Source organism: Caretta caretta, chromosome 1, assembly GCF_965140235.1.
Source record: "Caretta caretta isolate rCarCar2 chromosome 1, rCarCar1.hap1, whole genome shotgun sequence".
NCBI classification, from domain to species: Eukaryota; Metazoa; Chordata; order Testudines; family Cheloniidae; genus Caretta; species Caretta caretta.
The window spans coordinates 62,000,140-62,010,954 of record NC_134206.1 but is presented as its reverse complement, the minus strand read 5'-3'; the positions used below and the strand labels follow the sequence as shown (position 1 = coordinate 62,010,954).

The window sequence follows — 10,815 nt, the reverse complement described above, 5'->3', positions numbered from 1 at the left end:
TAGTATCGCCCTCAGAGGCAGTGCTCGCCCACTGAGGGCCCTGAGCAGGAATATTTCCCCGCTCCCCCCGCATCCTAATAATTAATAGGGGGCCCTCTTGAGCTGCTTGGGGCCTTAGGCAATTGCTCAGTCTGTTTATGCCTAGCGCTGGCCCTGATGGCCCTGGAGAAAGGTTTTGTGAGAGCCCCTCTGAAGGGAGCAGCGTGACAGGAAAGTGGGGCGTGGTGTACAAATTAAAGCCAATGGGCGTGCCCCCCCTTTCCACCAGGCAGTGGGGAGGAGCTAGAGGTTGTGGCATTAAAAATAAACCTGCAAACAAAGAAAAGGGAGGGGGGAGGTCACCTGCAGTGCCCCAACCAACCCCTGTGCACCTTGGGGTGAGGGAGGGGGAAGCAAAGGAAACTGCTGTGGCGGGTTCCCCCTCAGCGTCACACAGCCCCAGAGCAGGGCCTGCTGCCGCCTGCTCCCTCAGGGCAGGAAGCCTGTGGTGGCCGGCCCCTGCCATGGCTAGGGAGCGTCTCTAAAGAGGAGCGAAATGAGAGAGAAGAATCGACACAGCTGAAGGGAGCGTCTAAGCAGGAGAGAGCCGACAGGGAGACAAGGAGGTAAAGGGAACATGCAGTATTGCCAACTTCAAGAGATCACAAATTGTGAGTCGGACCCTCCAAAATCTTGGGATTGGCTCAAAAAATCATGGGTTTCAGAGTAGCCGCCGTGTTAGTCTGTATCCGTAAAAAGAAAAGGAGGACTTGTGGCACCTTAGAGACTAACAAATTTATTAGAGCATAAGCTTTCATGAGCTACAGCTCACTTCATTGGATGCATACAGTGGAAAATATAGTGGGGAGATTTATATACACAGAGAGCATGAAACAATGGGTGTTACCATACAGACTGTAACAAGAGTGATCAGGAAAGGTGAGCTATTACAAGCAGGAGAGCCGAGGGTGGGTTGGGGGGGAACCTTTTGTAGTGATAATCAAGGTGGGCCATTTCCAGCAGCTGACAAGAACGTCTGAGGAACAGCGGGGGGGGGGGGGGGGGAGAGGGGGAGGAATAAACAAGGGGAAATAGTTTTACTTTGTGTAATGACCCATCCACTCCCAGTCTTTATTCAAGCTTAAGTTAATTGTATCCAGTTTGCAAATTAATTCCAATTCAGCAGTCTCTCCTTGGAGTCTGTTTTTGAAGTATTTTTGTTGAAGAATTGCCACTTTTAGGTTTGTAATCAAGTGACCAAAGAGATTGAAGTGTTCTCCGACTGGTTTTTGAATGTTATAATTTTTGACATCTGATTTGTGTCCATTTATTCTTTGATGTAGAGACTGTCCAGTTTGGCCAATGTACATGGCAGAGGGGCATTGCTTGCACATGATCACATATATCACATTGGCGGATGTGCAGGTAAACAAGCCTCTGATAGTGTGACTGATGTGATTAGGCCCTATGATGGTGTCCCCTGAATAGATATGTGGACACAGTTGGCAACAGGCTTTGTTGCAAGGATAGGTTCCTGGGTTAGTGTTTTTGTTGTGTGGTGTGTGGTTGCTGGTGAGTATTTGCTTCAGGTTGGGGGGCTGTCTGTAAGCAAGGACTGGCCTGTCTCCCAAGATCTGTGAGAGTGATGGCTGAGGTTGATGGTGGGATGGAAATTGTTGAAATCATGGTGGAATTCCTCAAGGGCTTCTTTTCCTCAAGGGTCCAGATGATGAAGATGTCATCAATGTAGCGCAAGTAGAGTAGGGACATTAGGGGATGAGAGCTGAGGAAGTGTTGTTCTAAGTCAGCCATAAAAATGTTGGCATACTGTGGGGCCATGCGAGTACCCATAGCAGTGCCACTGATTTGAAGGTATACATTGTCCCCAAATGTGAAATAGTTATGGGTGAGGACAAAGTCACAAAGTACAGCCACCAGGTTTGCCATGACATTATCGGGGACACTGTTCCTGACGGTTTGTAGTCCATCTTTGTGTGGAATGTAGGTTATTTCCCCTCCCACTGTTCTTGTAAAGTGCTGGAAATGGCCCACCTTGATTATCACTACACAAGTTCCCGCCCCCCCCCCCACCCCCACTCTCCTGCTGGTAATAGCTCACCTTTCCTGATCACTCTTGTTACAGTCTGTACGGTAACACCCATTGTTTCATGGGTGTATATAAAATCTCCCCACTATATTTTCCACTGTATGCATCCGATGAAGTGAGCTGTAGCTCATGAAAGCTTATGCTCTGATAAATTTGTTAGTCTCTAAGGTGCCACAAGTACTCCAAAAAATCATGACATTTTTAAAAAAGATGATATTGTGTTTTTTAGGCCAGTCTCTTGATTTTTGGGGAAAAAAACAACAAAAAACACCTGGCTCGTCCCCAGGGTTTGTGCCTGTGACAGTTTTGCCTACTCTTCCACATATACCAGATAAGGTCATTTTTGCCCCTGCTGCAGGTGCTCTCACCCCCACATCTGCCCGTCTCTTGCCCAGTAATTAATCCTGTCCTCCAGATGCCCATCAGTTCAGTCCCCCAGTCCCCATCATCACCACCCTATCAGTTCAACCCCCCTACTCTATCGACCCCACTGACTCAGTTCACCCTCCCAGAACTCACCCCATCTGCTCAGAACCCACCATCAATACAGCCCCTCCACCCCATCAATCCCCACCCCTCCTCACTTAAGCCCCCTCAGGAAATCCCCAGGCCATAGTTCAACCCTCCCAGCCTCATCTCTGCTCTTCTTAGGGTTCTTCACCCCCCCAAGGCCTGGGGGGCTACAGTAAGGTCCCCTCTCCCACTTCCCTGACTTACAATGGGGAGCCCCAGCCACCCGGGGCTTACAGCAATTTCTAAGTAAAATTAAGCCTTATTCATGATCTATTGAGAGAACTCTCAAATATCAGAATTTGGGGAAAAAATCCTGACATTTGAGAGTTCTATCGTGAGATCATGAGTGGGGCTTAATTTTACTTAGAAAGCGCGTCTCTCATGATAAATTCACGAGAGACGGCGTGTCTGGATGTGCTGGCAAACAAAGAAGGAAAGTGGAAGGGAAAACCAAATAGAAGTATCTGCAAATGACGAAAAGGGTTGTGTAAAACAAAAGGGAGTGTGGGGGTGGAGGAGAGAGGACAAAATAAAGGGAGTAAGCAACTTTTCAAGGCAGAAGATATGAACAGCTACAGGACTCCTTTGCAAGCCCTAATTTAGGGGTGGGGCTGAGATTCCTGGCTGTGCAGTCAGGCCCATCAGGAGCTATGTGCGGCCCAGTACATCTTGTTCACTGGGGCCCCACCCTCTCCCTTTCCCCTCTATTTACAGATGTGTTGGGGGCCACCCTGAGCTCAGGGCCCTGCTACAATTGTCTCCCTCTCATCTCACCAGCACTGCTCAGTGACCTGTGCCTTAGGAGACTGCTGCAACTTAGGGTACGTCTGCATTGTGAGCTGGATGTATAAATTCCAATCACTGCTTGCGCAGTAAAAACAAAAGGGTAGCTGCAGCAGCAGAAGGGTCTAGACACCCCAGGTATGCATGAGTATCTTGGATGGGATTGTACCCAGGGTTGGGTAGCCTCTGCTCCTTTATTAGACTCTTTTAGTCTAATTTTAGTACTCTAGCTCTATCAGAGGTAGTGAGGGCATGTTTCCTTAAGCTGGACATTACATTTTCAGCTCAAAGTATAGCCATACCCTTAGAAAAATTAGGTCAGGGCTTTCTAAGTTACCCAATGGGCTTCTCCAACCCCCAAAACACCCCAGGCTCAGCTGGGCATAAAGGTGTATTAAAACCACCTTAGCTCACCCCACCTGCTACCCCACCCCATGGGCTGTCAGTCTTGTGCTACATTTCCTAGCCTGCATCCTCACTGTAAAAAGGACAAGTTACCTGTCTGAGTGAAAGCAGCACCTGGGCCTTGGCCTAAACCCCCAGCTGTGCCAGCTAGCCCAGGTTTAAAGCACCATTAAACTTGTGTGAGGGGATTTTGTGTGTGGATGGGAGTGGGATTAGGGGCAACATGTAAGAGTCCAAGTTAACTCGGCAGCGAAGACATACATAGAGGGACAGCACAGACTCTCACCCTGATTTTCTAGAAACTTGTGTAAAATGTGGGTTTAGGGGAATGTTTTTGTTTATGTTTTCTAACATGAAGGTGTATCTGTTCCTAATTTTAACTGTCTTATTAATTAGGCTTTCACATTTCCAGTAATAAGCAAGGTGGTTTGTTTGCAATGCAAAAAATGGAAAAGGTCATGCTTTTGTCATTGCAACCCTCAAATGTGAAAGTTTATATCCCTACAATTTTTATCCTACTTAATTTAACTGATGGTATCATTATCTGTGTTAGGATATAGATATTCAGGCCTGTCTGTAAAGGCCTATACTCTAAGAATTTAGGTGTATTCTTATCACTTGGCTAGTGATAGAGGTATAAAAGAAAGAAAGAATCAAAACCACTGTCTGCCAGTGTAAGGGCCTTCTCTTACTGTGACAGTTTGTGGCCCTGTGCTTAGGCTCAGGCCTTTGGCTAAGCAGCAGAGGCAGCCATGAGCTGGGAAGCGAACGGTCACATCCTCACATTCCAAACTAGTCACATTGAAATAAGGTGCTATTGGGCTGTTAGGCACTATCAGAACAGGATTGTATTCCTATCACCTCCAGAGGAAGGGAAGTGCCTAGAAAATGTAAAAGGAAACTTAGTTTGATAGCATCCTGTCTGGCAAGAACTCACTTATCAATAGCTGGGATGTGAAATCCTCACTTCTGTATTGTTTTGTCATTATAGTTCCCACTTTGCTGTTGTTTGTCTGTATAATCTCTGTCTGGTTCTGTGATTGTTCCTGTCTGCTGTATAATTAATTTTGCTGGGTGTAAACTAATTGAGGTGGTGGGATATAATTGGTTACATAATCATGTTACAATATGTTAGGATTGGTTAGTTAAATTTCAGGAAAATGATTGGTTAAGGTATAGCTAAGCAGAACTCAAGTTTTACTATATAATCTGTAGTCAATGAGGAAGTGATGGGTGTGGGTGGGGGTGGGTGTGTGAGATGGGAACAGGGAATGGGGGTAAGAAAATTGGAATCATGTTTTGCTAAAGGGGGAAATGGGAACAGGGAATGGGAGTAAGGAAGTTGGAATCATGTTTTGCTAAAGGGGGAAATGGGAACAGGGAATGGGAGTAAGGAAGTTGGAATCATGTTTGGCTAAGGGCAGGAATGGGAACAGGGACACAGGTGTAAGGCTCTGTGGTGTCAGAGCTGGGAAGGAGGATACTAAGGAAGGAAACTGGAATCATGCTTGCTGGAAGTTCACCCCAATAAACATCGAATTGTTTGCACCTTTGGACTTCGGGTATTGTTGCTCTCTGTTCATGCGAGAAGGACCAGGGAAGTAAGTGGGTGAAGGAATAAGCCCCCTAACAATCTGTATAAATGTCTATTTTTTTAAAATCATGCTAAGCTCTTTGGTTCCATGTTGCCTTGTGGTAACAAGTTCCTTAGCTTAACTAATTCATTGTGTTAAAATGTGAATATTTTTAAAATCAGTTTTAAAATTTGATGGCATTCATTGTAAATTGCTGAGAACATCAGCTTCATTGGCTTCTCCTTGTTCTTCAGTTATGAAAAAGGATAAATAGGAGGACCTGATTTTCCTTCCCAACACCATGCATCATTTTATACAATAATACAATGTTCCCTGTTACTCTTCTCCTCTTCAGACTAAACGCAATATTTCAGGTGGTGAAGTAATATCAATTAATATCATGTCACTATAATATTTTTGGTATTATTTTGTATTCCATTATTTTTATTTCTTAACATCTTTTTTGCCTCTTTTGCTGCACTCTCACCAGCTGTTCCCATGGTGTTTTCTACTTTTATCATAGTTTTATTTTCTGTACTTTTCTTCAGATACCATACACAATCTGATTGTTGGCTGCAGATCGCTGGAAATGGTTTATTCTTGTGGCCATGCTAATGTACCACTGAAGTTAAAAATTTCTGAAGGGCTCTCATGAAAATGAAAAAGCACTTCCTGTTTTTAGTGACGCCTTTTAAAAATATTGCATGTTTTGCAGTGCCTCTAAGCTTCCTTAGCTCTGTTCCTGTGGCCCCTTTTCTCTTTCAGTAATTTTGAGTTAACTTTCTGTGGCTGTTCCCTTCTTGATTTACTGCCAAACCTCTCCGTCGAGCAGGGAGTTATACTATAGGAGAGAGGAATTCTTTATCTTCTGTGCTGCCTTTCTCTCCACTCCATGTATTTATTTTCTTATTTGGGGGTCCAGCCATTTCTGAGGCTATGTGAAGCTTCGTATACATGAACAGGACCCTCGCAGAGGCACATATCATTACAACGAGTTGCTGCCTAGAACTGGTATGGCAGGGTTAACACTGCTTCCTGGTTTTGTATTACCCTAGGAATTAATCATGTTAGTGCCTTTGAGTACCCTTTGGGATTTCCTGTGTACAGTGACAGTAGCAACTCAGGGCCTCAGGCAGAGAAAAGGTGGGTTTCCCCCACTCAGGTCTCACCTAGAAGGGGATTTCCATCTTGCACAAATCTACTGCACAACTTGCAATTATGCAGATATATAAGGCTCATAACAGTATGTGGGTATTTTGTGTGATCTCTCGGGAGCTGCAAAAGGATTGTCCACCTCTGTAAGTAAATAGCTGTACTTACGTCTTTGAGCTTATATTTATTTATGGAAACTCTATGTACTTTGTATTTTGTAACTGTAAATGCTAACTTCTGGCTCTTTTACACACATAAATATTCCTAAATGAAGAGTGGTTTCTACATTTCGATGGCATTCTGCTTGTTGATATATAGTGATTTATTAAAAGTGTTGTGTGGAACTTTCAACACCCTCCGTATTTTTTCTGGAGTTGATGCATGTCTTCACTTATTAGTAATCTCACATAAGATGTTAAATACTTTCTGGCTTTTTTATCTCTTTTCAAAACTGCACATATCTCTTTACATCTCAAAAAAGAAAATAAGAGAGATAGATAAGATCCAAAGGAGGTCAATGTGGGGAAAGTGGCAGTCTTTGCTAGTCCAAAACTGGGAATATATTCAGTTTATTTTCATTTTCAGATTTCAGTTTAATTTTCTGGTAAATTTTCTTCATGATATTTTTCTATTCTGACCTGGCTTTTTTTTCATTTTATGTTTCTTTTCTCTCTTTTCCTTTTCCTGTCAGTTCCCACCATTCTTTATCATTTTATCCTTCCTTTCTTTTCTTTGGATGGGGTCTGTAGCATGGGTTCTGCTTATCATCCAGCTTTGTGTACTGAGTGTTTCAGAGGGTGTACAGAAGAGAGTGAATTTGCAGGTTTGGTCTTCAAACCTGCATGAATTTTCAGACTTTAACCATGCACTGTAATGAACTGCTCTCTAATAAATATTTTCTGATGAAGGAATTGGCAGTTGCATATTCTGAGGAGCGTTGGGATTTTCAAGCTAAGATATTTCAGACTTCAACAACCATGATACATTATAGAGAACCCAACATACTGCTTTGCCTGGCACACAATGTGCTGTATAGCAGTACCCAGTGTTTTGTGAATATCTCAAGAAGCAGTCATCAAATTCCACTCTAATATAAACAAAATGTTGTATTTGCAATAAAAATAATGCCAGTGCAACACCATTGATTTTGATGGAGATATAAGATGCAAAACTGGCTAAATGCACTAGTGAATCAGCCTCATTATGTCCATTTGTGCACAGCCTCATAATTGCCCTAATGGATTTCTTTCTGTATAAGCACATCTTAATGATTGTGCTGGTAGATATTTCTTCTTCAACAGGCATCCTCCGTCCCTCATTTTACAGGTGGTGTTTTCTTTAGGAAGGAGGGAAGATGTGGGAGTCAGTGACCCCTGCTCGCCCTCCCCTACTCATATATATGAGGTAAGAGGGAGTTGCAGTTTTCTGTCTTGTCCCAGAGAAGTTTCCTTTTGTGGGGTATGATGTTGCCTGTAATTCAACTGGGATCTTCTGATGGCAGACAAGCAAGGCACTCTCCATTGGGAGCCTGCAGGGCAAGGAAGATGCCTGCTGCAACTGCCACCTCATTATTGCTGCTTGTAACTTAAGCTACCGTTCTGAGTTCTCTGGTGACAGCTGTTGGGTCTGTGGTCTTGACCTATCTCACGCAGTTTCATCAGCAAGCAGATTTCCCTAGTAGGTGTCATCAGTTGTATGTAATAATAGTCCTAGGGAGATTGAGAGTCATAAATCCCTTGACAGACACTGTCACCGGCTGTCAGATTTTGATCATGAGTCCTAGCTTATTTCAAGTAGACCAGTCAAGTCCTCTGCGTCTGATAGCAAGAATGAAATCTTTTATGTATTCTGTACACAAAGAGAAAACAGGCACTTTTAATCAGGATGACTTTAAATTCCGTTTGAGGGAAACAAAAATAAAGAAGGAACAAAATGGAAGTCCCCATGAGAGACAGAATGAGTACAGGATGTTTCTCCGTAACACCTTGTGACGATTTGGGGAATCTGTCTACATACAATTTATGAATCCTGTTTGAGATTATGAACTCTGTGTGTATCTTTAGCAAACTGCACACTTCATTTTGATTGTAAGGCTAATCTGGCTTCTCTGGGGTTTTTTACTTCCATTTTGGGATGAAATTCCAAGAGGTGATAACCCAGGGCTAGCAATGGAAGGTTAGTCTTCTATTCAAATGGGAAAACCCTGGAAAAAAGAAGGTGGCAAAACCAAGAAAACCTGGTTCTGCCAGGAAGCCTAGTATTCAGGCAACAGATCACCTGGTGGTGGACTTTGAACATCTGACAAGGTCACATGACAGAGGAAACTGCAACTTTATAAAAAGAGGACTCTCCGTAGCCATTTTAGAAAGAGGGGGAAGAGACCAGAAGCAGAAAGCAATGCTCTGCAGAAACAGAAGGGTGAGGATCCTGGATACCCTATAGCAGCTTTAGCAATCTGAGGACCCCCATTTTGATTTTTAAAATGTTGCGGACCCCCAAGCTCCACCCTGCCCCACCTCTTCCTGCCTCAGCTCCACCCCTGCCCCAAGGGAAGCTTTAGAGTACACAAATCCAGCATGGTGGGATCCAAACACAGCAACCTGGTGAGTGTTCAGCAGGGGGAGTTCCACTAGGACTATGACACACCAGCTTTGAAAAAGGTGACAATGAAAACCAGGAATGTTCTTCATTTGTCATGTGGATTTGGAGCCAGGTTTCAATGTCCTCCAGAGCAGGGGTTCTCAACCTTTTTCTTTCTGAGCCCCTCCCCCGAACATGCTATAAAAACTCCATGGCCCGCCTGTGTCACAGTAACTAGTTTTTTGCATATAAAAGCCAGGGCTGGTGTTCGGTGGTAGCAAACAGGGCAATTGCCTGGGGTCCCGTGCTACAGGGGCCTCTGCAAAGCTACATTGCTCAGGCTTCAGCCCCATATGGCAGGGCTCAGGGTCCTGGGCCTCAGCCACATGTGGTGGGGCTTCAGCTTTCTGCCCTGGGCCCCAGCGAGTCTAATGCTGGCCCTGCTTGATGGACCCCTGAAACCTGCTCGTGGGCCCCCAAACCGCTGGTTGAGAACCACTGCTCCAGAGGATGCAATTAACAGAGAGGCACCAACTGCTTCATGGAGCTGTACCTCAAGTTCACCTTAGAAGCTGTATTTGGGAGGAAAGGAATCCAGGTCATTAAAATGCATTTGTGAAAGCCAGATTATATTGTGCGCCATACTTTTAACATCTCAGATCTGGAGAAACACAAAAAGAATGCAGAAGGGAGATTTAAACAAAAGCGGAACAATTCCCATCTCTTTTAGTTCCCTTTTGCTCTTCACACTGGATGCAATGGAAAATATATTTGAAATTACATTACTTTTCAGTATGTTAATTCCTCTAACCACTAAACAACAAATAATAAGTTGTAACTTTGCTTATTTAGACTTATAATGTTCTCTTTTTCTTTGAAGGTGTTTTATTCAATATCTGGTACCTTTAGGACTCCTTAAATCATCTGGAAGATGGCAGAAGCAGTAGTGATTGATCTGTTCAGTCTACAAATGAACTCACAAAATAATGGCGTTCAGAAGTTATTATGTAGCACACTAGAAAGGATTGAAAAACACTTCTCTGCCAGTGCTCCATTTGTATACATAATGTGCTACCAAACTCCGAGAAGCGAAAGGAGCAGTGAACAAGATTCGTTACTTAAAGTAATCAGCGGTTTTCAGATTCTGAAGAAAGGAATTGAGGTTGTGTGCATGACAAGTACAGCTGCTGCCTTGTACACCATTAAACAAAAACTAGATGAAAAGGATTTAAGCATCATTAAAATCATTTTACCAGTACAAAGGAAAGCTTTAATGGAAGTGTTTATAGACCACCTATTCACTGCTGTTTACCAGTTCCAGTTTGAGGATTTTGGGGTGGATTGTGAAGGAAACAATCTCCAACAAATAGCTGAACCTCAGAGTGACATACAAACACTTTCTGCCCCTGAGATGGAACTCGTCAGGCGTGAGATTCAGACATTCTTGGAAAGTCTGCCACCCCTGAAAGGGAAGCTTACCATTCTAAAATCTTCCTTGATCCCAGGTAAACTGGAAAACAGATTTTACGGATTTTTTAAACCTATTTCATTCAGTTTTCAGTTTACGGATTCTTCTACTTCAGGGGTTAGTAACATGAAGTCCTAGGCATGAAATTTTCACCCCCAAAATGTCTCTCTGCTGCTGTGATATCCCTATAGCCAGCCAGGGGAGAAGTCCCCAGTGCAGACATCAGATAAGATAGCCATAGATTGTCCTATGCA

The 10,815-nt window shown here is 43.7% G+C and overlaps 1 protein-coding gene across 8 annotated transcripts in view; it reads left to right on the top strand.

Annotated features, from left to right (window-relative positions):
- The first annotated feature begins 366 nt into the window (after window positions 1-366).
- Window positions 367-10,815, top strand: part of LACC1 (laccase domain containing 1) — a 56,348-nt gene continuing 45,899 nt past the window's right edge. For 2 of the 8 annotated variants that reach the window (XM_048850978.2, XM_048850968.2), the window contains exons 1-2: window positions 5,894-6,659; window positions 9,974-10,598. In XM_048850978.2, the coding sequence (XP_048706935.1) occupies window positions 10,025-10,598 (574 nt within the window). In that variant the 5' untranslated portion in view covers window positions 5,894-6,659; window positions 9,974-10,024. Of the gene's footprint in view, window positions 651-3,326; window positions 3,421-5,138; window positions 5,389-5,892; window positions 6,660-7,839; window positions 7,918-9,973; window positions 10,599-10,815 lie in introns of those variants that run through there. The other 6 variants (XM_048850941.2, XM_048850933.2, XM_048850950.2 and 3 more) reach the window with 6 other exon arrangements.